Source organism: Blennius ocellaris, assembly GCF_963422515.1.
Source record: "Blennius ocellaris genome assembly, chromosome: 7".
Taxonomy (NCBI): domain Eukaryota; kingdom Metazoa; phylum Chordata; class Actinopteri; order Blenniiformes; family Blenniidae; genus Blennius; species Blennius ocellaris.
In genome coordinates, this window is record NC_137656.1 from 11275799 (window position 1) to 11302181 (window position 26383).

The following is a 26383-nucleotide window of genomic DNA, read 5'->3' on the forward strand; positions in this document are numbered from 1 at the left end:
GGGATGAGGAGAGACTGAGTGTTGAACACATGAGAGGCTGGGAAAGAAGAAAACGGCAACAAAAAAAGGAACGATCTGTCACAAGTGGAGAGGGAAGCTGGGAAAGAGGAAGTACTGAAAGTTTGACCAGCAGCACTTCTAACGCGCAGCTCTTCGGAGAAGGGTCGAACATCTTACAAGGGGGACCCGCACGTCAAAGACCTCAGAGTATAAGCTCTACATGGACCACCAGTTCTCACTCGCAGTTCTTTCGGCCTGCTGTCCAAGTCAGATCCACACCACACTTTCCTTCAAAACACTCATCCAGACCAGCAGCAGGAGATCGACCACACTACTCATTCAGTTCAGTCAGACAGCCTGATGCATTCCGGGCTGAGCTGCGATCAGGAGTGGCAACTGGATGGCCATTGCATGGCCAGGCGCGCATACCACCGCTCATCTTCTCAGAGCCTGAAGAGGAAGAGGGAGAAGATGAGGAGTGTGAGGAGGATGAGGACGATGGCAACGAAGGCCACAGTGGTGTGATGGAGGTGATGTGTCAAACCATGCCATCGGCAGTCTTGGCACCGTGTGCTGCCTTTGGAGAGAGGAGGTTGAGTAAAAAAGAGAAGAATAGGATCAAAAGCTTGAAGAGGAGGCAGAGGAGAAGAGAGAAATGGAGGCAAAGTCAGCAACAGGAGAGCAGACAGGTAAATATTGGTCTCCAAATTTTTCTTCTTGCGTATTACCATTGAAACATTGTGTTACTATCATATATTTCACTTGTGTGCTACAAGAACAAAAACAAAAAAAGTTAGTAAGTCCTTCGTTCTGTTTTTATATCTTAAAATTATGGTTCCATAATGTCTTTACAGTGTCACTTGTTTATGAAGTATTGAAGTACTTTGTTTAATATGTGGCCATTAACAAACTTGTAGAACTATGTGGTAATGACTACAAACAAGTGGGACATCAATGCTAATTCATTGGCAGTCTCTGTGATAAACAGGAAAACTAGAGTCTACAGTGGGGCAGATAGTGGCGCTGTGAACTGCAATGTTTTTTTTTCTCCATGCCTTAATGTGTTGTGATCAGGTACTCAAGCTTTAAATTGCTTTAATTGATCCACTTAAAAGTCTATTTATATTTAAAATGGAACATTATTGCAAATCTTAAAATGGAGGAACACAACACCACCATACAACAAGACCTAAATATTGCTCCACAGCATCTTTTTTTCCTTGTGTTTATTCACACAACTTTTTCAAAGGCAGCATTAGACTAAATGTGTGTCCGTGTACATAAATTTTATGTGGACCTTGACTGTCGACAGTCGTATTAGCACCCAGCTCATTTCAATAGCCATTGTGTGTGCAGTTTAAAGTGGGGTTGCATCTGAATTAGTTGCATGATGAGGCTTGGGCAGAGAGCCCTTCACATCTAACCAGACAATAGAGCAGATTCTCTTCTGATTGGTTGCTGCGGATCTGCAGTCACGTTGATAGACTGAAATGATTCTGTCTGATGTAACATAGAAAGATAAATAGAAATAGTTACTTTCAGACCTTCATAGAACATAATTTTCTCAATTATTTGTCTTTATAGTGATACTATTGAAATATTCCTCACACACGGTGGTCAAACGGTTCATATTTGGCTTTTCTGTGAATACACAATGTAGTAACAGATATAGTTCTATTATTACATGGAGGCACCAGTGGCATGAGCCAATGATTAGCTTGGGGGTGAGGTAGATGACTTTGCTTTACCCAACTTCATAACCAAATGTTTCAATTTTTTTGTACATGATTAAATACCAACCTTGACAATGGACAAGGCTGTATATAAATTCATTCAGCACTAATGTCAGCAGACCCAAGAACACAAATAAAGTGAGGTCCCACTACTCCCTTAAGCCTGGACTCCTTGCAGCTTCAGCTCCCTGAAGCACCACCAAAGTGCCAAGAACTGAGTTGTTTGTGAACTGAAAAAAAAAGAACAGAAAAAAAGAACAAAACGTTGGTGACATTTTTAAGCAAAGTTTACCTTCACATTCTGGTAACAAGAAAGAGACCGTTTTGCTTTTCTGTATTCAGTACTATATCATCCAGTAAGTTGTGCATCTATTTGACCCAAACCACAGGAAACTATTGCATCATTTGTGATGGAGACAGCAATTAGTGGCTTGTGCAGATTATGTTCCAGTTATGTTGAGTGCTATAATTGAAAAGCTAATGTGGCTGCTATTTGGAGTTCTTTATGGACATCATGAGCATTGTCTATATTGACATCGTAAAAATGCCTCTTCCAGGTTCGTGAGTTGAGCTGCTCCCAAAGTCATTGGTTTTGAGTGGATGCAGTTTGGAGAGGCAAATTCAAAGATTAATCTAAGATTGAGTTTCCTTTATGCGAGTCAACTTTTCTTGGATCATTCGTTTAATTATAGTGTTTTCTGTAATTATGGAAACATTTACCACTGTAACCAAGACAAAGCTGCCTTGTTACTGTGCATGCTGCCAAGGGAGAGCCTCGATGTTCGTGATTACACAGGAACTATGTGCTCTATGTTCTCTCTTCTGTGTTAATGACACACCTTGGGAGGCAGGGCTGGTGTGACAGGGTAGTCCCTGGAGCTCCCCCTTGGTGAGAAAGTGGTAATTACTCTGGCAACACCCCGAGGCATCTCCAGGTCTGGAGCTTTAGACGCCGATCCTCAGGGGTCCTCTAACACCTGTCTGAGGAAGAGGTACAGGACACGAGGAGGCCCAGATACTGCTCTCTGTGCATCCTCTTCTATAAGTTATTGCTGTGATAAGACATGGAAGAAAAGCTGTGAGTTAGAGAAATTAGCAAGCAAATGGCAGCAAAGGTTTTGTGCTCTAACAAATAAAAGGTAACAAAGTTTTTTTTTAGGGCAATATTATCAATTTTATAAGTACAAAATGGTTGCAATTTCTTATATAATTCTGAATAACCTATAATGTGTGATGCATGGAAAACCACCAAAATGCAGAAGTAGTAAATCCTGAAATACAAGCCTTTATATTTTCTGTAAAGCAAATGACATTTGAAAGAAGGGCAACACTGAGGTCAGATCGCTCTCTCTTTCTAGCAAACAGTGTTTTTGCTTTACTGTGAGATTTCAGAAAATGTAGGGAGGCAAGCATTACACTGAACTGAACTCACACCTGACACCCTCATGTCCTCACACATATTATTGTGCTGATATGGTGGGCGTTGAGGAGGCTTACACTCATCAAATATGGTGGAAAAGAGATGAGAATTCTAAACAAAACGGCTAAAGAAGACATTTTCACATATAAGATATTTAATTCCAGTTGCGCACACATATCTCGTGTTGGTAATATTTCATTTGCATCTTATATGTTAGGGCTCAGAATTGTGTGTTTGGGTCTTTGATACTGCTATATGATTTCCAGCAAGTTATTAACACACCTATTTAAGAATTCAATTCAACTTTATTTTTCTAATACCAAATACAACACAGTCACTTCTTGGTGCTTTTTACCAAGAGAAACCAAACGAATCCACAAGGAGGTCACAAGTGGAAATGACTAACTCAATCAAAATCTTTGCAGAACTATAAAAACAAGATATTTCAGTACAACTATATGAACTCCTAATTGAATCCTTAGATGCATGGATATATTAATTTTCATCAAAATGAAGTAATAAAAAAGTTATTTCTCGCACATGTCGACATCAACTTTCAACAAGCTGCTTGATTTGTCTTCACTCAGAAGTGTCTCTTCTACTTGTGCCTTCTTTCCACACCCAGAGTTCAACAGGAAACCCATCAAGCAGCAGCAGCAGCAGTAGCAGCAGCAGCAGCAGCAGCAGCAGTGAGGACGAGGAGGCCCGGAGCAGCAGGGACAAAGAGGGTTACATCTGCGCTGTGTGCTTGGATGTGTACTTCAGTCCATACATGTGCCAGCCCTGCAGCCACATTTTCTGTGAACCCTGTCTAAGGACCCTGGCTAAGAACAGCCCCACAAACACCCCCTGCCCCCTGTGCAGAACAATCATCACACATGTGTTCTTCCAGAAAGGTAAGCTTTTCCGGAAATGTATTTAAGGAATATCATATTGTAACAGTAGTGCAGTAATATTTGCTTATCACATCCATTCATACTATTGCTTGGCATACTAGAAACTAAAAATGCAGTTTAAATGTCCTGACACAATTCATCCATTGATTGATTGATTGATTGATGGATGGATTGATTGATTGATTGATTGATTGATAGATTGATTGATTGATTGATTGGTTGGTTGATTGGTTGGTTGATTGGTTGATTTGTTTTATCTAATGTTCATCTATACCAGGGGTGTCAAACATGCGGCCCGGGGGCCAGAACGGGCCCACCAGAGGATCTAATCCGGCCCGCCATGTGATACATTTTTTTTTAAGTATAAATATGAAAACTGACAGAGGCTGATCTAAAAACGCTATATTAGCAAAAATGACATTCAAAAGCATCCTTGGTCAGAATTTGACCCTCAACATTAATGCATCTGTGGAGGTCACGTAACACAACGCCTTTCACAATAAAACAATGAGTCCAATTTATGTGAAGTGATACTTTAGACATGTAAACTCAAAACAATTTCCAGGTGATGACAAATTGTTTTAATCCTGAATAAAAATATGATATCCAGATACAGGTGACTGAGGGGTTTTTGTTTGTTTTTTTGCAAATATAATAATATCTGACCTCCTTTAATATGTATATTTCAGAATAGACTGGCAAATTCTTGCAGTTACAAAAGGATCAAAAGAAGGAAAGACTTTGCATTTGTCTGTATCTGCAGTTTAATATGTTATGTTTGACTTGTTGGGCCCTCCAGAGGTCAGATTAGATTGAATGTGGCCCCTCAACTGAAATGAGTTTCACACCCCTGATCTATACCATACCTACCCACCAATTGAGTGGTTTCCATTTCTTCCTGGAGAATAGACTGAAGAAAGAGTCTTATTTACAACCCTTGATTCGGGTCAGATGGAGCTTAACCTCACAAAAAACATTTTTAATTGAAATTCCAACCCATGGGCCTTCAAATATTACCACTTATTCAAATCTCAAAAGTGTGGAGATTTCATCTCACATGTTTCTGATACTGTGAGAGGAAACCAGGATACGCAGATGAAACTCGCACACACGCAGGGAGAACATGCAAACTCCACACAGAAGTGCCCCGGTCAGATCTGAACCAGGGCCTCCTTGCTGTGAGGCGAGACTGCTAACTACTGTTCCACTGTGCAGTTAGTATCGTAGTATAGAATTGACTAAAGAATCCAGAAAATGCATTTACTGCACATTAGTTGGATAAAATGCGGCACCCAGTAAATTGACAGACGTAACAATGGTATAGACATAAGCTTGAATGTATCTCATTTTTCAGTTGTTTCTTACTTTTCTTCATTGTGACACAGATGATATCTGAGCTGCAGATTGCTGGGAGGGCCCAGCTGTAGATGTCCCACAGGGAGCACAGTAGATCTTTAGCTCAGCTCCGACCAGATGAGTCACCCACACAGAGAAGACAGATTCAAACACAGTTCCAACTCTTGACCTGGTGTTGCTTCCTGAAGAGAATACCAAAGTCACATTTCTTTAGGGTGGAAAGTGTGCAACAATGAAATAAGAACTGACATTTTGTGGTGTTTTATTTTTCTAACAATATCATCCAATTTGTGATATTGCACACTGACTTCTGTAAAGTGACAAAAGCTTTTTTTCTTTTTTTTTTTTTTTATGTTATCTCATGATGATTGCAAAGTGATTGCATACAAAGTAGTCTGATTCGGACACATTTATGAATAAGTAATGATCCTCTGTGATTCATGCTGTCCTGCTTGGAGATGTATATGGCAGGAAGTGAGTGGCCGGGATGTGCTGGTTATGAGGACTGTAGAAACACTGAGGGCTCTTGTTAATGATTAGATGACAAGATTAGATTCTTGTGTTGATTACCAAAGCCAAGGTCACTCCGATGCAGAACAAGGAGAAAAATGGGTAACACCAAGTGATGCTGCATTTACTGTTTTTGAATACACTCAGCAAATCAAACCTTTTCTGTCTGGCCCATTAAGAGGTGAATGTGAGTAATGTCTTCACTTCAGATGGAATTACATGAGTGTCTTTGTCTTTCTTACAGATCTGAATCAGACAGCAAGGACATTCTTCCCAAAGGAGTATCTTTCCAGGAAACAGAACTTCCAGAAAGCGAGTTGTGCAAAGTGGCCTCTCCCGAGCTGCAGAAAACTCTTCCGCATCTTTGGAGGCAAGTTTGTAATTCCCCGTTAGTGGGATCAGTCATAGGACAAATATCCAGCTGCTCAGAAAACATGCAATTTGAGTCTAAAGCACTGCTCAGTTTGTTTATCTTGTTGGCGGAGTGAGAAAAGTATCTCAAAGCATCAAGAGGATTTAGTATATTAAAAACAATCCTTCAATTTTGTTGTAAACAGAAGAGAAATACAGGATTCTGCACAGACAACATTGTTTATATTTGTAGGGGGGGTGGATAAAATTAGAATTTGCATGTAACAGGTTTAAATTGACCTTATTTATATACAAATCACATATATAATATCATTTTTTGATTTTCAGGTTGCTACTGCCTGCTACTGGCCATATAAGGAAAACCGCGTTTTGGGCGAATTTCTCGAATTTTGCCACTTTTGACAAGTTTTGTGATTTAATGGCTCAACAGTAACGTATCATATATTACATTCACACATTTGTCATGCTAATCAATGTTTTATTTGTTTATTTTAGGTAGAAGTAGCCAAGTTTTCAGAATATTTGCCACTGTGGGACGAAAGAGAACAATGCTAACACCAGAACAATTTGGCAACAACCTCAAGATAGTTTTGGGGAAAACAACTGACAGATCCACTGTTACCTTGACAGAATCCCGTGCCGCGATGGAAAGACTGTCTGTTCAGCCATTATAATCATTAATAATGTGCATGCTATTGATTTTTTTTTTGGTGTGTTCTAGTATAAACCATACCTTTTAGTTCATAAATAAACAAAATAAAACAAGTAATCACTATATTTGTACACAATGTTGAGACAGAGTCATTGTCCATTATCATATATAGCTGAAAAAAGCGTGCAAAAGTGTGATATACGCAGTACATCAAAACATGCCAGTAGCAGGCAGTAGCAGAACCAAAATTGAAAATGCAGGTTACTTGTGTGTTTTATATATAAATAAGGTCAAAATAAACCTGTTACACGAAGGTTTTGGGAAAAAAGGTCATTTATCCACCCCCCCTAATATTTGCTGTGTAAATCTTGGATAAAAGGCTGAGATTAATAATCCCACCCATCCAAAACATGTCCCACTATTCACAAAGCCATTTCATCAGTGGAGTTAAAAAATGTTTCCTTTTTTTTTTTTTCTTCAAAAACATTTCCTCTCCTTTAAGAAGAGTCTGTGGTGTAGTGGGTAGAGGTTAGCACTCGCAGTGTGATTATCCCATCTTCTCGTCCGGGTTTGGCTTGGATGTCTTCATGATGTTTTCTCAAGCTGTGTGGGTTTGTTTTCCAAGTGCTCCAATTTCCTGCCACTGCGAGGTTAATTGCCATCTTTAAATTGCCCTTGTGCAAGAGTGTTTTTTTTCTTCTGTGTGTTCTCTGTGATGGACTAAGTGTGCCTTCAATCACACTCAACTGTGATTTAAATGTTGGCTAACTCAAGATCGATTGTGAAAACTAAAAGTCAAAGCTCAATATGGTTACTTGAGCATCTACAGAATGATTCTATAGCAACAATCCAATATCAAAATGTGTGTTAGTTACAATAAAACACAGTATGTATATTGTACACTTCTGCAGGTGTCAGTAAATTACCCACACATTTCTGAAGCATGAGACGAGATGTCAGATGCATCCTCTGTCACGTTTTCAATGCTACAAAATGCCAATGTAGTCCTTCATATTCAGTACTTCATATTCATTTAAAATGGGCAGAAAGAGTAGACCTATTTCAGTAAAGTTATTGAAAACCACTGGCTCCAACAACCAAATGAATAACAAGCGGATTTGTCATTCTAATCAGGCTTCCAGAGGCAGTCCAGCCCCATCGCTCGACGGCAGTTCCCCCATGGAGGAGGCTACCGGCTGGATACCATCGACTTCGAGGATGACTCTCGAGGCTGGCGATTTGACATGGACATGGTTATCATCTACATTTACTCAGTCAACTGGGTCATTGGCTTCTTTATTTTCTGCTTTATTTGCTATCTCTTCTTCCCTTCGCTTTGAGAGTCTTGGTGGTAACAAAGACGATGAAGAAGAGGAGGAAATGTTTGAGAGTACAGTTAGGAACTGGTGGTCAACAAGAGGGCAGGCAAGCGCACATAGAGGAGAGTGGACACTAAGCTGTGGGGGTTTAGCAAGAAGTTCGTGAGTGAATTTCAAGCAGTTAGGATGGCATGGTGGAGAGGAAAACAAATGTGTGCCAGCTTGTTGTTTCTCCTTAATAAATCATTGAAATGGGAAAAAATCATGTAGGGGGATGTTTGGGAATCCAATGTTCTCTGTTCTCTGCTCAGATGTAATGTAGACTGCACAACGCATCCTGCTCCTGTGCGGACAGGAGCTGATATGATTCCTTACAGATTATTTCACTGGAAAACATAAAAGTTACTGCGACTTGAACTGTGAAAGGAGCCTCTCACATGTACGATTGGAAGGTCAATTAAAATCATGTAATTGGCAAAAGAAAAAAGGAGCAATGTGTTACTGTGTGTCAATGTGCATGAATGATTCAAGTTAAATATTGCATTTTGAACCCAGACCACAACGTTTTGCATTTCACAGTCATGGTCACTGTCCAGCATGGAAGAAAATTGTTTAGAGTGAAAAAAAACAACAACGAATGACGCTTGTGGACATTGACATTAGAGTGTCACTTTATCAGGTCTGAACTGATGAAGCCTTTTGAATGAGAAGTGAAATATCTTCAAAACTTTAACCGAGTCCAGTAACATATAATTACATATTTATTAAACAAAATTTGACAAATATACACCTTTCTGCCATTCTTTCAATATTTTCAGATGTTTTCATGAAAGCTGTACAGTTTCCCATTTGCTGATCAATAACGCCTTCTGTATTGCTACCTTATGAATTGATTATAGCATATTTTGCACATTTTTATTATGTTTTGTTCTCTAGCAAAGTGACAGTGTTTTGTGTGAGATAAATTGTATTTTCTGTCAAATAAAAATCACACAGATACATACAGGTCTGTGTATGTGGATTTTAAAATGAATACAATTTCAGCCATGCTTAACTTTGGTGCTAAACTGCTAAACTGCTTAACTACATTCCTTTTATTTATGTATTTTTTTAATATAATGAACTTCTTTTAGGCAAAGCATTGACAAAAACTGTGAAACAGGAATATTTCAAGTGGATAAAGTAGATATTGATATCAGAAGTTTGTTATTTAGCCACACTTTTGATAAGAACTAAACTATTTGTATTTTCTTTTGAACACAATTCTTCCATTATCTTTTATATTCAGGACACTCAACAAGAGTTGCCAGCTTGGCCATGTAATGACCTCTGTCCATTACAACAACCGGGACAACTGGCTTTGTCATGATGCTGGGGTTGAAATCCTAACTAAAGTAAAAACTCACATAGCTCCACTGAATTTATTTGGGTTTCCTCTGTGTGAAAAAAAACAAAGTTTTGATACTCCTGGGTAGAGACTGAACCATGATCTCTGTCAGAGGTTCCATTACGAGAGTTGCAAGGTTGCAGCAAAAAGACAGCAAGAGGAAACTATTAATTGAAATCAACAGTGCATTTCCCATCAATTTATCTGCAAAAAATGCATACAATCTTTTTTTTTAATGAGCTTTATGGAGACCTAGAGCTTATCCCAGGTATCACTGAGTCAAGATCAGGCACTAACATTCTGAATAGACCTTTAGAGACTTTGAAGAGAAAATCATCCACACACACAAGGCTACTTTAGCTCTGTGTCAGGTAAGTGACAATATTCAGAATATTAAATATGCTGAAAATGTGACTCCAATAATTTAATATTTTTATTGCATATACTTTTATATCTTTGTGTGCACTATAATTACTCAATGCTTTCAGTTTTGATAGCCCAGCTCCAGGGCGATACAGTGATCTGTTCTTCCAAGGAATTGGTGTTGGGGGTATTGACCCCCTATCCACCATTGATTTTCACCTCTGAGTTAAGTAGCTGAAAGTCAGTAATAGCATTTCTAGCATAAGAAATCCACAAAATTAAAACATAAAGTGGAAAAAATAACCTCCCAAACCTAAAAATTTAATTAAGACAACCGACATGCAAAGATAAATAAATACCATCAGGCAGTGCTAATAATACTTTTATGTGCAAACGTTTGAAATGTGCTCATTTCACCATCCAATATCTTTATAGAAATCTGGAAAATACTTTATTGTGCTTGAAAACTATAAAGAAAGTGTCCCGCAGTCCACATGTTACACGTTTGGGAGTTTGCACCTTAGGGCGGCGGAAGGTGGATGAGTCCTATTAGTATTCTCATCCTTTGGGTGCAGCAGTGTTTGCAGCCACAGAGCCACGTCAGGCCTGTATACTGCCCCTCTACTGCCTCTCCAAGGTTAGAGACAGGCCCGCCCGTCGAGCTCCAGACACTCTGCAGTCCCAATCCAAACCGACTACGTTCAAGTTTTGTTTTTTTGTGTTTTACTTTTTTTTTCAGGACCGTTTTTTTCCCCCCTCTCTCTCCCTCAGACTCTTAAAGTGAAGGTGTGGACTCGGGAAGCCGTCGGTGTGGACTGTGTCTGCTTTATTTGTCATCTATAGGTGGTGGCACAGCTACAGATCGTTATCGGCCGTCTTATTGGCACTTCATGGGAACGCGCAGTCACACAAAAAATGGGCGCATTTGGAGAGCATCCGTGAGTGCAATCGTTTCCTCTTGACATCGGTGCGTCAGGAAAGACACCTCGACTACAGCTGGAGTCCGGGTTGGGTGTGAAGTCTTCACTGTGCACCGTGTGCTGCTGGAGTGAAGGTGACTTGGACCCGACGCAGTCGAGGCAATGCGGAGAGGAGTCACGGGCGCTCATCCGGTACTTCTGCGCTCTCAGGCTCGTCTGGGAAAATATCTGCTCCCTCTCCCACGTTAGAGGGAAAGAAAGCGGGAGGGATAGACGGAGCGACACCAGTAAATCGAGGTGCAGCCCAGCCAGCAGTTAGCGAAGGTGAAGTGAGCGTAAACAGAGGAGAGGATAAGGTGAACCGTCGCTGAGGTGCAGGGTGGTGAGGCAGGAAGAGAGAAAGTGGCGGAGTTTGGAGGGGGATTACACCGAATCGTTCTGTCCTAGGGCTGTTTTAATAGTGGATGTGTATGCATGAGTTCTGCATCGAATGGGCGCAAAAACCGCCCCAGATCCGCCGGGAACATCTTCCAGATCGGCAAGCCTCCTTACCGAGACCCACAGAGGAGGGAGAGCACCGAAAGTACCCGCAAAGCCCAGCGCGCCGTGGCCGACTGCAGAATGGTAGGTTTGCGGCACGGCAATGCCTGCATGGTGCCTCTGATTAGGATTGCTGTATGTTATGATCCCAACCTTCTCTTTGTTCCAGGACCATCAACTATCCCGTGCATGCGGAGGGTGCATGAACCGCAGCTGCTAATAGCTGCAAAAAAAAAAAAAAAAGAGAGAGAGAATGTAACCTGGTCTGGCAGCCTAAAAATAGCTATATGCATTTGCATTGCTTTGTTGGCAGTGAAGACAAACACCTTGGCGTGCAGATTGACTGTGATTTGCATTTTTTTTTTTTTTAGAGTGGAAAGCTGCTGGTGATCTTGGTTGATTTCAAAATAGATTATAAGATTATCTCCGGAGATGTTCGCGATCATGGAGTCATCATGCAGATGTCCCGTGTTTTGAATCTGTCAGGAATGATATAGCCTCTTTCACCCGTTCATACATCACCGATCGACATGGAACCTCGCTGTTCGTTTACGGGACTACGGCAAAATGCAGGAGTTGCACACAGCCCAAAAAAAAAAAAAAGAATTAATCGTGCCCCAAAAAGAAGCTTGTGCAGACAAGCGATTTCAACGAACCTACCAATCAGTTCATTAGTCGTGCACTGTGTTTTATTTAATGGCGCTCAGATATAATTGTGGCTGTGCAAAGCAGCAGTTTTTTCACACTGCTGGTGCTGATGCATGCCATCATGCACATGCACAATACACATTATGTGTCCCCTTGTGCAGAGAAAAGTAAGGCTGGGTATGATAAGGTGACGAGCCATGCTGAGGACAGAAATTGCTGCAGTCATCAAGCCAAACTTATGCGTTAAATTCGCGTGATTAAGTTCATTCGGGCGCTAACTCCTTTGTGGGGGACTTCTTTCTTTTTTTCTTTCTTTCTTTCTTTCTTTCTTTCTTTCTTTCTTTCTTTCTTTCTTTCTTTCTTTCTTTCTTTCTTTCGCTCTTTCTCTTTTTTAAACAGATCGTTCAAGAATTCAATACACTCGTGGCTCTGTACCGTGAGCTGGTCATCTCCATTGGAGAAATCACCGTGGACTGTCCGACTTTACGGGCCGAAATGCTGAAGACCCGAACTAAAGGCTGCGAGATGGCCCGAGCGGCGCACCACAGCCTCTCCTTGATATCTGGGTGAGTTGGCACAGACGCTGTCCATGGTCCTGAAAAAAGATCCCTCTCACACAAACCCGCACCCAAACGGGGCGCTGTGCAACACTGCAGCGCCCCAGGTTGCAAAGTGGCTAATTTTACCACAGAAAATCTCTCATTTGCATAAGTATCTCAGTTTCAGCCTCTTCTATGGCTTTGTAAGCCCACTTATTCAGTCCTCGAAGAAAGCGTCCAAGTTCTAAAGTAGGGCAAAGTGTGCGTGGAAGAAGAAAACACAGACAGTGGGATGAGCTTCTTAAAAACATATCTAATTTGCAAATTTCACTTTGAGAGCGTTGCCAGGAAGCAAACACAACAACTGTAACTGATCACTTGCCATTAGCTGTGCCTAAAGTATTAATGCACCAAGTGGACTGGAAGTGCGAGGCATCCCAGGATGAATATCTGCGATAAAAGTACCATTGTGGAGCAAATTAGGTTTGGTTTTTTTTGCTTGTAATGCATTGTGAGAGTGGCTGTGACGATGCTTTTGGTTTGTTTGTTTGTTTGTTTGTTAATTTGTTTGTTTGTTTTTTGTGGGTTGTGTCTTTGTTATGGTCGTTTAAACGTTTGGATTCTTGCAAGCTTTTCAGCAAAGCAAAATATATTTGTTTTGCATTTTAGAAAGATGTGTGTAACAATCCAGGTATTTCTTTTAATTTCTTTCATAGATACACTACACAATTTCCAGATGAAACAATCCATGTCGAGCAGTTATTTTTGGAGTTGTTGAATCAGAGTATATACTTCAGTGCTGAAATGCCATTACAAGTGAATTGTTAGTAATTAGAGATCTGTTGTAAGAGCTATTCTGCTATTGTTGAAACCAAAAGTTGCTGTTGACTTAGCCCATAACATCCAATCAATATTAGACTGCTTTGATGACATTGGAAAAAGGTCAAAGAGAGAATTTGGAATTTTTGGAATTCTGGTTGTAAAGTTGCTTATAAACAATTGGATGGACTGAATCCAGGGGCAAGGGAGATTTTGAAGGAGGTCTCCAGCTCCATGACATAGCCAATGCAGCTTTGGAACTATAACAGCATCAGGTTTACATAGATGTATGCAGAGGTGCAAAAAGTAAATATGTTTTGTCCTTAAATAAAACCACTGCTTTTAATTATATTGCATTTATTCCATACATTTACCTGTATAAAATAATCAGAAATACACATTTAGGCAAATGATAAGCAGATACAACTGCACAGTAGACATAAAGCAGGACTTTTCTGTTGAAAGAATATAGTGATTGACTAAAAAATTGCAAGTCAAACGTTCAGAGTTTTGATTGGAACTATGGCATGAATAAAATTGCAACCTTCTGGAAAAGAAATGTATAAAGCACAAATGCCTTGCAACACTACCCAAATACAGTAGTTTATTTAATCCGTTTGACTTCTTCCTACAGCGACTTCCTTCTACATATTTTGCACACACATCAGAAATGTTCCAGTTCTTTGAATGAACTTGTAGTAAAAGCTCTTTAACTTGTTTCTTGACTCAATAATTGTTCTTCCTGCTGCGGGATATTAACAATGCATATACTTCACTGCTTGATACATGCATGACAAAATATCTACATTGAACATATGAGGGATTGTAGCTGCATGTGCATGCGTGACACTTATTGTTAAAGCCTGAAAACACATCTACTCCAAGCTTCCTGTCAAGTGGGATGAATGAGTCACACAACAATTTAATAGGCGCAGATTATTTTTATAAACAGCCTTTTAAGAACCGATTACTGAAGTAGTTGGATAAATAATGAAGTACATCGATGTATATTTCTGTCTTGCACTATTCCTTTTTTAGCATATGGCTCATAATCATACAGAGAGAGTGAGTGATTTAATAGTCCTGAATATCCTGTTGCTGTTAAATAAAAATTTTATAGCAGCTTTAGACACAACTCAAAGTTCTGGCTGATAATAGCATCAACATCATTGTCATAATCATCCTCAGCACATACATTCTAAACATTGGCTTCTAAAAGCTCTCCAGGCCATTCCAGTATCTGCACCTACAAGTTTCACACTTTCAGTTGTTGTAATTTTTCCCGAAATGATATCACACCTCATATTAAAAAACAATAAACAATAACAAAATTCTCTTCAATTCAATTTTTACTTTGTAATTTTTTTCTTTTATCATATACAGCACTTAGCCAATTGCCCAAACTCAAAAAAATATCTGTTCGTCATTTGATAAAACAAGGATCATTTTACTGACAACTAACATTTGAGCACAAAATGAATAAATAATATGTAGTTATTGAATTTTATTGTTTGAAGTCTAGTGGATGCATGTTGGTTTGATAAACTTGATTTTAATAACTCAGAGACCACTTTTCATTCAGTTGTTGACCATATTTCTCATCAAATTAGAAGCATTTGGTCATAATTTGGCTTTTTGTCACTTACAACATTTTTGGGGCCCAAAAAATGGTCAAAGTTGTCTATCTCTGATCAAAGTTGAATAAGCGGAGCTGGTGACAGTTTTCTTCAACACATACACCCTAAATAACTAGAAGAACCTCACATAGACACATCTAAAAACACTTTTTTCCCCTATGCAGTAAAAATAGCATCATATTTGTTTTCTAATTAAAACTACACTTTTGAATCTGTGTGAATCTCCTAATTAATTATATTTTCCAGCAAGCCTCCAACCTTGTTCTTCTGTCAAAGTTTACAATGTGTCATTTCAGGCCAGAGGACGGGGAGATCCACCCTGAGATCTGTAGGCTCTTCATCCAGCTGCAGTGCTGTTTAGAGATGTACATCACCGAGATGCTCAAATCTGTCTGCTTGCTGGGTTCCCTGCAGCTCCACAGGAAAGGTTAATACACTGTTAACCCTTTGGGTTGCTCACATTCAGCATGCTTTGTCTCATTCTGTTGTTTGAGCTGCACTACTTCAACAATATCCCCAGTCTGATCAATAAACCATTAAATGTGTACAACTTGTGCACCCCCGTGAACATAAATCTACAAGGATTGTGTTTGTATTTTTCTCTCATGTTTAAACATGCCTTGCAATTTCACACAATTAAAGCTCCTCCCTCCGTGTTCTTCAGGTAAGGACTCCTGTGGACCCTCTGGAGCCGACAGTAAAACTGACGAGAGTTCGGACATCCCCATCCTGGAGGACACGTCTTCCTCCCCCACCGACTGTCCTCAGCTCTGCTGGCTGGTGGCCACTGACATAGAAAACATAGAAAAGTAGGTGGACACAATGTGCATTGGGTTGTGTGTTTATAGTGCCAAAGATTTGGCATGCGCGTCATTTTGCGAAAGGGAGAAAAAAAGTGTTGCACGCAAGTGAGAGTTTCCTCAGCTTTTGTGCCTTTACAATCTGATTTTACAAGGTGAAAAATATAACTTTTGTTATGTTTTCATCAGAAACATTCTTCAAAATTAAACACTATAATATATTAATGATATTTGAAAAATGACCGCACAGAAATGATCTCATAATAGTGCCACAGTTAAACATTTGGTTATTATGACCATAAGCAATCATATGCATGTTTCCAAGTTTAGATCTTTATAAAACCTGTAAACACTGAATTGTTTTTTTTTTTTTCTCAGAATTGTCAGAAGTTAGCATTCAAAAGATCCTTGGTACTCTATATTTTTGGAGTCTATACCTTATTGTACTGTACTCTTGGCTCATTAGTCAAGTTTTGACCTTGTGGGGACCATGGTCATAATAAATATAGTGAAGTCTCCAGTGCAGGTCACAAAAACTCACTGTGGCGACCTCTGCTGACCCAGCTGAATAGAACTGACTGCTAATAAAAAAGTAATGCATTTAAATTTAGAGACTTATTTTTCCCCATTTTGTTTCTTATTTCTAACTTAGTAACACAATTTAAGTTGTTTTTTTTTTTTTTTTTAAATGTGCCCAGTTGTTAAAATCATGTAGTGTTTGTTCCTTTTTTTTCTATTCAGATTGAATGCTATGTAACACACAATACATGTGATTAGATGTTAGATGTTGCTACAAAAACAGTTCACAATGTATTTGTGGAGATGATTTGTGTATACAATATAAATACCGAAGGTTTTTAAGTGTGAGGTGAGTATTATTCAAAAACGTGTGCTTCCATGTACCCAAATGCGGTAGAACCTCGAGTGACACTCCGATAAATCCTCGTGCTTGTGTCTGCAGGGATATGAGGGAGATGAAGAACCTTCTCAGTAAACTCAGGGAGACAATGCCTTTACCACTGAAGAACCAAGGTAAGAGACCAAATGGTCCCACCTACATACGGAAGCTCCCGCAACGCCACATATGACTTAGCCGCGGTGTACGTGTGTCCGTGTGTCCAGATGACAGCAGTTTGCTGAACCTGACTCCCTACCCGCTTGTCCGACAGAGGAAGAGGCGGTTCTTCGGGCTCTGTTGCCTGGTAACCAGCTAAGGTCCCCGCCTTGGTGGGTCAGAGGCGGCAACAAAGACACCATTACCTACTGTCCTTCACCACTTGTGTCTCCCACCAATCTATTACTGCCATTTTCCAATAAATCGTCTCTTTCTCTTTTTTTTAAAGGCTGCCCATTTTCTATTTTTATTTTGTAATACAAAGAATTGTAACTGCAATGTAATGAAAACAAAAGTCATGAACATATATTTTAAGATATTTTGCAACAGATTTGCCATTTTTGGGGTAAATGAAATCAGATATCTGCTTGTCTAATGTAAAAGAGAATGCAAGGTCATCTGAAATTGTGTCAATGTTCACAAGGCTGTGTGAATGCAATGAGGATTTATGTTTATTAAAAAGGGAATATTAATGTCTGTTTTGTCAGAAATAATGTGATAACTTATGACCAGATGCCATTCAAATACTTGAGGATGGCGCTTGCAAAGGCAAAGTTACACCTTGGTTTGTCTGAGCTGAAATGACAGGCTTGTGCAGAATAAGTTTGTTGTGTATTACAGTCTTTGTTTTCTGTTTCTTGCTGTGTTCCTTCTTAATGTACTTAATTTAGTCTTCCATAAACCAAGAACCTGTACCCAACTTTAGCTTTCCAGCTTCAAAATGGAATATATGATACAATACTCAAAAGAAAACTTCTTTGCACACAATATCTATCTATGAATCAAGACATTAGACTTGTATATACACATACTCTTTACGCAATGCTCTCTGAATTATTTTCAAAGCTGGAGGTGGTTAGTAAAGAATCTGTCTGTTGGTATAAGCAGAGCTCTCTACTGCATACGAGGCAGCCGTGTCAACAGAGAGCCTCTAGTATGAGTCTTGCTTTTTAAGGATAGTGATCAGTGTTTATGGCATGGTGAAGGTACAGTAGTCAATGCGGACATAGGTCATTTTACATTGTTAATAAAACTTTTGTTATTGAAACTTATCCACGAATGTTTGTGATTGTGTTGCATGAAGGACACTGAAGTGTCCACTGGGAGGAGACAAACGCCAAGTAGAGATAATGCAGTGAACCTGTCAGTCACACAGAAGGATTTTTACATTAGATAATTGGGTTATTATCACCATCTGCAAATTCAGTTATAGCTTAAAAATCAATCAATATTTTAAGTATATTTTACATTTATTTCTGTTCCTTCAAATTGTGGTGTGCTTCAACAAAGCATGCTGTAGCAGTTTGAACAATTAGTTTGTTTAACAATGCCTCAAATGTTCCCAACACTAAATCTGGAAATGCTCATTAGTTAATATAAGTTAAATATTTTGCCATGTTTTAACAATATGTGCAATTATAAATTGAATTCTATGTCAAATGGTTGTGAAATGCTCAGTGCTTATGTATCATTGTGTCATTATTCTCATTTTGAGGCTAAATACTGTATCAAAATGACTTGTGGGTGTGAATCTTCGTGTTTGTGGCTGTCTGTCTCACTGTGTTTAACCCTTTGATGGACTGGCGACTTGCCCAGGATGTACCCTCCTTCACTGATACTCATCTGGGATTAGTTCCACTGACCTTTGACCCTGAATTTGATCAACCGGTATAGAAGATGGATATTATCACTAGGCTGCATTTTATTGGTTAGCACTGTCACCTCACAGTCAGAAGAGTTTGAGTTTGTGCCCGTGAGATTTCTCCAGCTCCAGTTCAAAGTCTTGAACATGAGGTGAGTTGTAGTTTTAAAATTGGCTGTAGGTGTAAATGTGGGTTTGTGTGACTGTCTGACTTCTTTGTGTTCGCCTTGGGATGGGATAGTGACCTATTCATTGTGTATCCTTCTTTCATTATAGACCTTGTATGGATATATTTTATTAGCAAGGTAATAGAAAAAGTAACATGCCAATTTGTACTTTGTTCCTCAAATTAGAACTACTTTATCTATTTGTGTGTGTGTGTGTGTGTGTGTGTGTGTGTGTGTGTGTGTGTGTGTGTGTGTGTGTGTGTGTGTGTGTGTGTGTGTGTGTGTGTGTGTGTGTGTGTGTGTGTGTGTGTGTGTGTGTGTGTGTGATTCTAGAATCTTAGAATTACATCATTGCTTGAAAATATTATTGTTACCAGATGTGTTGCTCAATTTCACATGTTGCAAGCGCTGCTCGCCACACACACACACGCACACACACACACACACACACACACACACACACACACACACACACACACACGCATACGCACACACAGTTTTATTCCAGGAATATTTTCTGCGCCACAGTCTGATCGTTGTTTTTCAGCACTTCTCTCAACATGAAGAACACAAAGGTAAGTATGGAGCAGATATTTCAAACACGTTTATCAGCTACTTCACGAAGTTTGGGATAATTGATTACAGCAAGACAGTGGCCTTTGCTCTCTCTCTCTCTCTCTCTCTCTCTCTCTCTCTCTCTCTCTCTCTCTCTCTCTCTCTCTCTCTCTCCCTCCCTCTCTCTTTGTCTTTCTCTCTTTCTCTCTCTTGCTCAATCTGTGTTAACTTTAACCATAACAATGTCTTCTCTTCTCAGAACAAAAGACAACTTAGAAAAACAGTCCTGCCATGGCTGTTTTTCTTGTTCATCACCACAGGGTAAATCTGTTTTCTTCACTGCCTCAAATGCATCAATGACATATATGTTGTCTGAATTTGTTTACCCAGTGTTAATGGTCTTGGATTATTTCAGAATTTGACTTTCCTTTTCAAGGTTTTGTGACCAGAGAGTCCATTGCCAGTGGGGGCCCTATGGTGCTTGGTCTGAGTGTGATGGTTGCACCAAATTACAGGTCAAATGACTTCTCTATCTATCTATCTATCTATCTATCTATCTATCTATCTATCTATCTATCTATCTATCTATCTATCTATTACATAATGCAAAATAATGTATTTTTGCCACTTTTTGTCAACCAAAAGCACAGTAGCAACAATCATTTCTATTAGTCAGACTTACTTTGCAGATACATTCTTTGGCCAGATAATGTTCTCACCACAACCTGACTGCATGTTAAATATTTGACTACCAAAGGACATGGATGATGTTTACAGTATGTCACTACAGGCTGATCAGGCAAACAGGAGGTTACAGACATAATGCTGCAAATTTATATTTGTATTTGCATCATGCTATGAAAAAGCTTTATTCTTTGAATTTTGTGTCACAAAAAAGTATTCTAACAACAGTATCAGTCATTTTAGTAAATTTTACTTAAATCTGTCCACAATCGTTCATTGCACTTTGCCCTCATGTCCTCAATTTCTTTGAAGTAGTGTGTATTGCCTGTGATGTGTTTTTTGCTTTGAATGGGATGTGGATCTGATGTTTGCTTCTGATAATTGATTTAACAGTTTTACAGTAATGTACTGGGCTTTCAGTCCACTATAAAAAAAAAAAAAAACAGCAACAATCCACAAAGTACTGTGAGAAGTGTTCCATATTTTCTGTTCTTTCAAGTTGATAGAGATCATGTAACACGCTACAGACTAGAACCCGAGCCATGGCTGTCTTTGCTCAGTTCAGGGGGAACTCCTGTGCTGGAGGGCACAGTGAGACCAGGTCTTGTGAGACCACCAGAGGTTGTCCTTTAGAAGATGGATGTGGAGGCTGGTTCCGCTGTGTATCAGGTTAGAAATTAAACTATTCTACTTTGCGGTCATATCAAGTCCATCAAACAATACCTCATGTGTGTACATGTGGGGTTTTTTCACCCCCAGGAAAGTGCATCAGCCAGTCTCTGGTGTGTAATGGAGACCAGGACTGTGAGGGTGATATGCAGGATGAAGTACTCTGCCAAGATAGAAGATTCAGTGTCTGTACGGGATCAGTTCTGCCACCAAATATTGAACTTCTTGGACTCGGGTAAGCAAGTCTTGACAATGAATCTGTTTACATCTGTCTGGCATGTCTGGTATGTCTAGACTTGGAGATATTTTATTGTTTCTGTAGGTTTGATGTGGTAACTGGGAAGAGGAGAGCCAGTGTGATCAATACAAAGAGCTTTGGGGGCCAGTGTCGCCACATCTTCAGCGGCGTGCACAGAACCACCTATCGTTTGCCCCTCAGTACCACACAGCTCAACTTTTTGGTCAGTGCAGTTTTGTGTTACAATATCAGTGCATACGGTATAATCTAATTTCAGCATTTATGAACATCTTTGAGGATAAGAAAGGTTTTTTTGAATTAATGTACCTATGTCTATTTTTGGTCTGTTAAATCCCACTTTGGTTCCATGAATTCACTTCTTTTTGGCTTTTCATTATTTTATCCCCACCATTTACAACAAATTAGTGCAATCAAACTGACAAATACAAATGCAAGTTAGGAAACAAAGCTTTAATTCAAGTGAATCAAACACTGATATTGTGCTAATACAATATTTATTTTTACATATCCCCCAGGATTAACATAATACTTGAAGTTACTAACTTTCTCCAACCTGCCATTCTCAGGTAAAAGCTCAGAATGACTTCAGTGATGAGATGTTTACCAGTGAGTGGCACTATGCAAAGGATATTGTGAAGAGGGAAGAAGTGTCTGGGACCACGACAGGATACAACAACTATGACTTCCATCAGAGAAATGACAGAACTCAGGTGTGTGAAAAATGTGGTTTCTGTGGCTTCGGTATCGAACCAGACATCTTTTTGTAACGGAAAATCTAAATAGAAAGTGATATCAGTAATCTTTTTTTTCCCTTTTACTGTAGACCCAGAGACTTCTCGTATTGAACAATGACATTGAGATAGCTCAATTCCAGAGTAACTCTCCTCAGTATCTCCCAGTATCTGAGGACCTGTGGAAGGCTCTCATCAAGCTCCCATCTATCTATGACTATTCAGCCTACCGGAGAGTTTTAGAAAAGTTTGGGACACACTACCTATCTGCAGGAAGTCTTGGAGGCTCCTTCAAAGTCATTACAAGTCTGGATGAAGAAAGTGAACAAATGACAGGTGCAATTTTTTTTTTTTTTATCATGTGAGCACTTTATGGCAAAGGCCCAGTAAAAGACTCAAAAAAGAGTAAATGAAAGATGAGTTTTAAATGAGTTTTAAATCAAAATTTAAAGGAGTTTTAAATCATAATTTATAGGAAAAATACATATGGACAAGTTCCAATCTTAAATGTCATTTTTCTTTTCTGCTATATGTTTCATAATTCATTTGAGTTTAAAAAAAATGCATTTAAACAATTGAGGTTTAACATTTACAGCACGATTACAAATTGAAACAGATTTGATACACACACCAACTTACTTTAGATGTGTTTTTGAATGGAAGGCGAGTTTGTTATAGCAAAATACCAGATGAAAAGAGTACTGGAATAACTGATGCTGATATACCAATGAATGTTCTCTCTGCACGTGTATGGGTTTTTCTTGGGTACTCCAGTTTCCTGCTATAGTCCAAAATTATCTGAGATGAAATGATGACTAGAAAATTGTCAGTAGGCGTGAAAGTGTGTGACTGTGATTGCCTCCTTCGATGTTTTCCCTGTTGGGATCCACTCTAGTTGAGGACCACAGTAGTGTAGAACCTGAATGGATATTTGCATTTTAAGAGTCCAAAAAGCCTGAGGCATGATTGTTTTTGTAATCAGCAACCTTCAACTTGCATGCTAACATATGACTGCATGGGGTATTTTTGTTAATAATATTATGAATGATGATAAATAAAATTCTTTTTGGCACAACACAAAAGAATGTATCTGAAAATGTTATAATTCCCTTCTATGTTGCAAAAAATGTCGACCTACAATTCAAATAAATAATCCTAACAAAATAAGCACATGTGGTATTTGACAAATTAAAAATACAATAATAGTAATTGTATCAATGGGCACATCACAGTAAGCTACAGAACAAATTGAAAATGCTGCCTCACTTGTGACATTTGTTTCTATCACTGACATTTGTTTTCTTTTTGTTTTCAAGTCATGCAAAGCCATGAGTCTAATGAATGTGTACGGACCAAACGTTGGTTTCTAATATTCCCCATCACCCATGTGGATTGTAGGAGTAGTCAAAGTCAACATCAGTCATCTAACGGTAAGTCATGGATGTAATTATATATATCAAACAGCACCTGTACAGTCTTTGCATCATTCATCACCTCTGTCAACCTTTTTTTTTTTTTGTGGGGGGAAAAAGGTCATTCCGAGAGGAACAATGTGATCAAAGTAGATGTGGAGGGAGGCGGCATCTCACATATTGCCGGTCTGAAAACCATGCAGCTCAATAATGTGGATAGAAACTGGGAAATGTACACAAACTGGGCTGATTCTGTTGGATCATTTCCACAGGTCATAAAACAAAAGGTTAGGAGAAATAAAATTATCTCTTTTAAATATAAAACAAACATGATCAGAAAACACCTCAGCATCTCATCCTCATCATATAATACATTTCTCATGAAATCTACCAGCTGCGGCCGCTGTCAGAACTGGTAAAAGAGGTTCAGTGTGTCGGAGTGAAGAAGCTCTACTTGCGCAGAGCCATAGACCAGTACCGCTCTGAGAACGACCCCTGTCACTGCCGGCCATGCAGAAACAACGGCATCGCTATCATGAACGGAGCCGAATGCAAATGCATCTGCAAGCCCAACACATCAGGGCTGGCCTGTGAGCAGGGATCTGAAGTGGGAGGTCAACAAGGTCTGTCTGTCATTACTTTTTACAGCATGATGTCCTGTTTGGTAAAACTTTACAAGAGAGTCTCAACCACAAAGCTTTATTTTCATGTATTCATTTACATTTTGACTGTTCAGACTGAAAGTTTTATCTTTGAAATGATCCTCCAATTTCTGTTTTTTTTTTTTTTTTCTTCCTTTCTGCTCATTGAGGGGTGGTTAATGGTCGTTGGACCTGCTGGTCTCAATGGTCATCGTGCCACGGGGGTCGAAGGTCACGAAGTCGATCTTGCTCTAATCCGACCCCACTGAATGGAGGACAACACTGTATTGGGGAAGCTGTTGAGACATCTGGCTGTGAAGACCAGAAACTGCAATACCTACAGTCAGAACAAGCTTAAGCTTTATTGTACATGTGTTTGATGTGATTTCCATAATGGCCACAGCCAGTGAGAGGATGATTCACACATGTTGTTTTTACAGAACCATGGAACCTCAGTGCTTTGACCAAACTCTTGCAGCACCTCCAGCGTGTGGACCTCCACCTGTTTTGATCAATGGCTACATCCTGGTAAAAAAAAAAAAGAAAGCAGGGAATAGTATTGATACAGAGTTCTTTGCAAAGTCAAAACTGATGCTGTTTCTTTTGATTCAATTTTGATTCACCCATATAGTGATAAGTTATGTCATTTGTTAAACATAAAAAGTGCTGAAAGCATTAACGCACATCGGATAAGAAATTAAAACTGTTCTATTGATTTGTTTTTATCGCTCCTTCATAGGATCCGAAAGACGTTTATTATATTGGTAGTAAAATTGAGTATACCTGCACTGATGATTTCCATCTAATCGGTCACAGCATCATCGAATGCACTTCTGATCTAATCTGGTCTGCCAGCCCTGGACTGTGTACTGGTGAGTTCATACAACCAAAGGAAAATATTTCTGATCACAGTGAGTTATGTAGCTGCTTTATGAAGCACGTTTTTCCCTCCCATAGTTTCAAAGTGCACAATTGAGTCCCTCGCTGATGGTGTCACAGTCATTCCTTCAAATCAGGCATATGGCATAGGAGAGTCTGTTACCTTTTCCTGCCCGGAGGGTAGAGAGCTGCAAGGTGAAGCAACAAGTATCTGTGATCCCAGTCTTCATTTTTCTCCGGACCCAGCAGGTGTCACATGCAGCCAAGGTAAATTTATAATAGTGAGATTTTAGTCATTCTTCTCATTCAGGGTTTTGCATCTGTAACAAACGTGAAAGACTGGTGTATTTGTATCCTACAGTAAGAAGAGCAAAACTCAGTCCTACTTTGGTTCAATGTAAACAGTGGGAAAAGTTGTCCGGAGGAAGATGTATTTGTAAAATGCCCTTTGAGTGCAGGTTTGTTTCCTTCTTCAATCACCACTTAGCTGATTTGATTATTATTATTGTACTTGTGGTTATTGTCTTTGGTGCTGATGGTGTATGTATTTTTGAATTTAATTGTGATCAGTTCCTCCTTGGAGTTCTGTGCCAGGGATCCTGTGAGTGGAAAGTCAGTTGTTCTGAATGCATGCAAAATGCACTCACTGCAGTGTATGGGTAAGGACTACATCATCGCAGAGGACAGAGCCTGTACGTGGCCCCAGCAAAACACAAGAAGCTGCGCAAACTGTCACATATGGGAAACCTGTGATGGTAGGGAAAAACAACATTACAACAAAGTATGGTGTTTCTCATTTGTAGCTATCTATCCTGAGCTTTTACTTCTTTCACTTGCAGATGGAACTAAAGACTGTCGTTGTAAGGACTTTCCAGATTGCTTGAGCCCCGGATTAGATGTGTGTGTCCGTGTTGGGGAGGATGACAATGCTGGTAATCAGACCATGACTGAATGTGAAGCAGGACTTCAACAATGTAAAGGGGAAAAGGTAGTAGTTGTGGGTGTCCTACCCTGCACTACCTGAGGATTCAAATGTTCCATCTTCCAATAATAACTTCTGATATTCGTTTACTTTTCTCACAAAGGTGCATCTAAAAAAAAGAATTCAATGGAAAAGTTAATTTACCATATGATTATTTTGAAAATTAAAACATCCATATATTTTAAATTTGTTATCAAACTTGCCAATCCTTTATGATTTATTTTTCAAGGCTTTAGCTTATACATTATGGAAATTGTGTATGTTGTAATGTGTTAGTGCAGAAATACCTGACAAAACAATTAAATATTCAATGATATACATTTTTTTGGTTGCACCTATGTATTCTTTTCAATTACTCATTTTATCTTTCTGTAGAATAGCTTTTCTTAACACACTTAAAGAGCACATTGTTTTGGATCTGTAAAAGCCAAAATGACCTGTATAAAAATGTCAAATAAAAAGCACAAAACAAGTCATGTTTAATTCTCTTCTTTATATAGTATTATACTTCAATTAATGATGTGAAGGAACTGCCCTCATAATTAGGCACTGTGAATGATATAGACAAGTAAGTATCCCAGACACACTTATTTTCATAATATACCATAAAACCTGGGGTTTTCATCTGGAGGAAATTTTCCTCTGGCCTTTTGTCCTCTCATATTGTGTGTGTGTGTGTGTGTGTGTGTGTGCGTGCGTGCGTGCGTGCGTGGGTGGGTGGCTGTGTGAAAGGAAAT

General features: G+C 39.2%; 3 protein-coding genes across 4 annotated transcripts; all 3 read left to right on the plus strand.

The window, feature by feature from the left end:
* Positions 1 to 545: 545 nt before the first annotated feature.
* rnf180a (ring finger protein 180a) lies at positions 546 to 8279 on the plus strand (the record flags this gene model as incomplete). Its single annotated transcript, XM_080499991.1, has 4 exons — positions 546 to 689; positions 3779 to 4049; positions 6160 to 6293; positions 8082 to 8279. The coding sequence occupies 4 exons, from the start codon at positions 546 to 548 to the stop codon at positions 8277 to 8279; spliced, it is 747 nt and encodes a 248-aa protein (XP_080356117.1).
* Positions 8280 to 11402: 3123 nt separating this feature from the next.
* Positions 11403 to 17125, plus strand: rgs7bpa (regulator of G protein signaling 7 binding protein a; the record flags this gene model as incomplete). The annotated part of the gene is made up of 6 exons (XM_080499158.1): positions 11403 to 11552; positions 12516 to 12682; positions 15408 to 15538; positions 15776 to 15920; positions 16873 to 16943; positions 17034 to 17125. The coding sequence occupies 6 exons, from the start codon at positions 11403 to 11405 to the stop codon at positions 17123 to 17125; spliced, it is 756 nt and encodes a 251-aa protein (XP_080355284.1).
* A 2173-nt stretch (positions 17126 to 19298) lies between these two features.
* On the plus strand, positions 19299 to 26118 carry c7a (complement component 7a). 2 transcript variants are annotated; one of them, XM_080499681.1, is made up of 18 exons: positions 19299 to 19409; positions 19649 to 19710; positions 19826 to 19904; positions 20580 to 20742; positions 20833 to 20977; positions 21065 to 21203; positions 21568 to 21711; positions 21825 to 22068; positions 23049 to 23162; positions 23265 to 23431; positions 23539 to 23767; positions 23956 to 24127; positions 24226 to 24313; positions 24525 to 24657; positions 24743 to 24931; positions 25026 to 25122; positions 25235 to 25419; positions 25504 to 26118. In XM_080499681.1, exons 1-18 carry the CDS (start codon positions 19395 to 19397, stop codon positions 25686 to 25688), a joined length of 2550 nt encoding a protein of 849 aa, XP_080355807.1. In that variant the 5' UTR covers positions 19299 to 19394; the 3' UTR covers positions 25689 to 26118. The 2 variants fall into 2 exon arrangements, with proteins under 2 accessions (XP_080355807.1, XP_080355808.1); XM_080499682.1 differs by having other exon boundaries at positions 20601 to 20742.
* Positions 26119 to 26383: the final 265 nt, after the last annotated feature.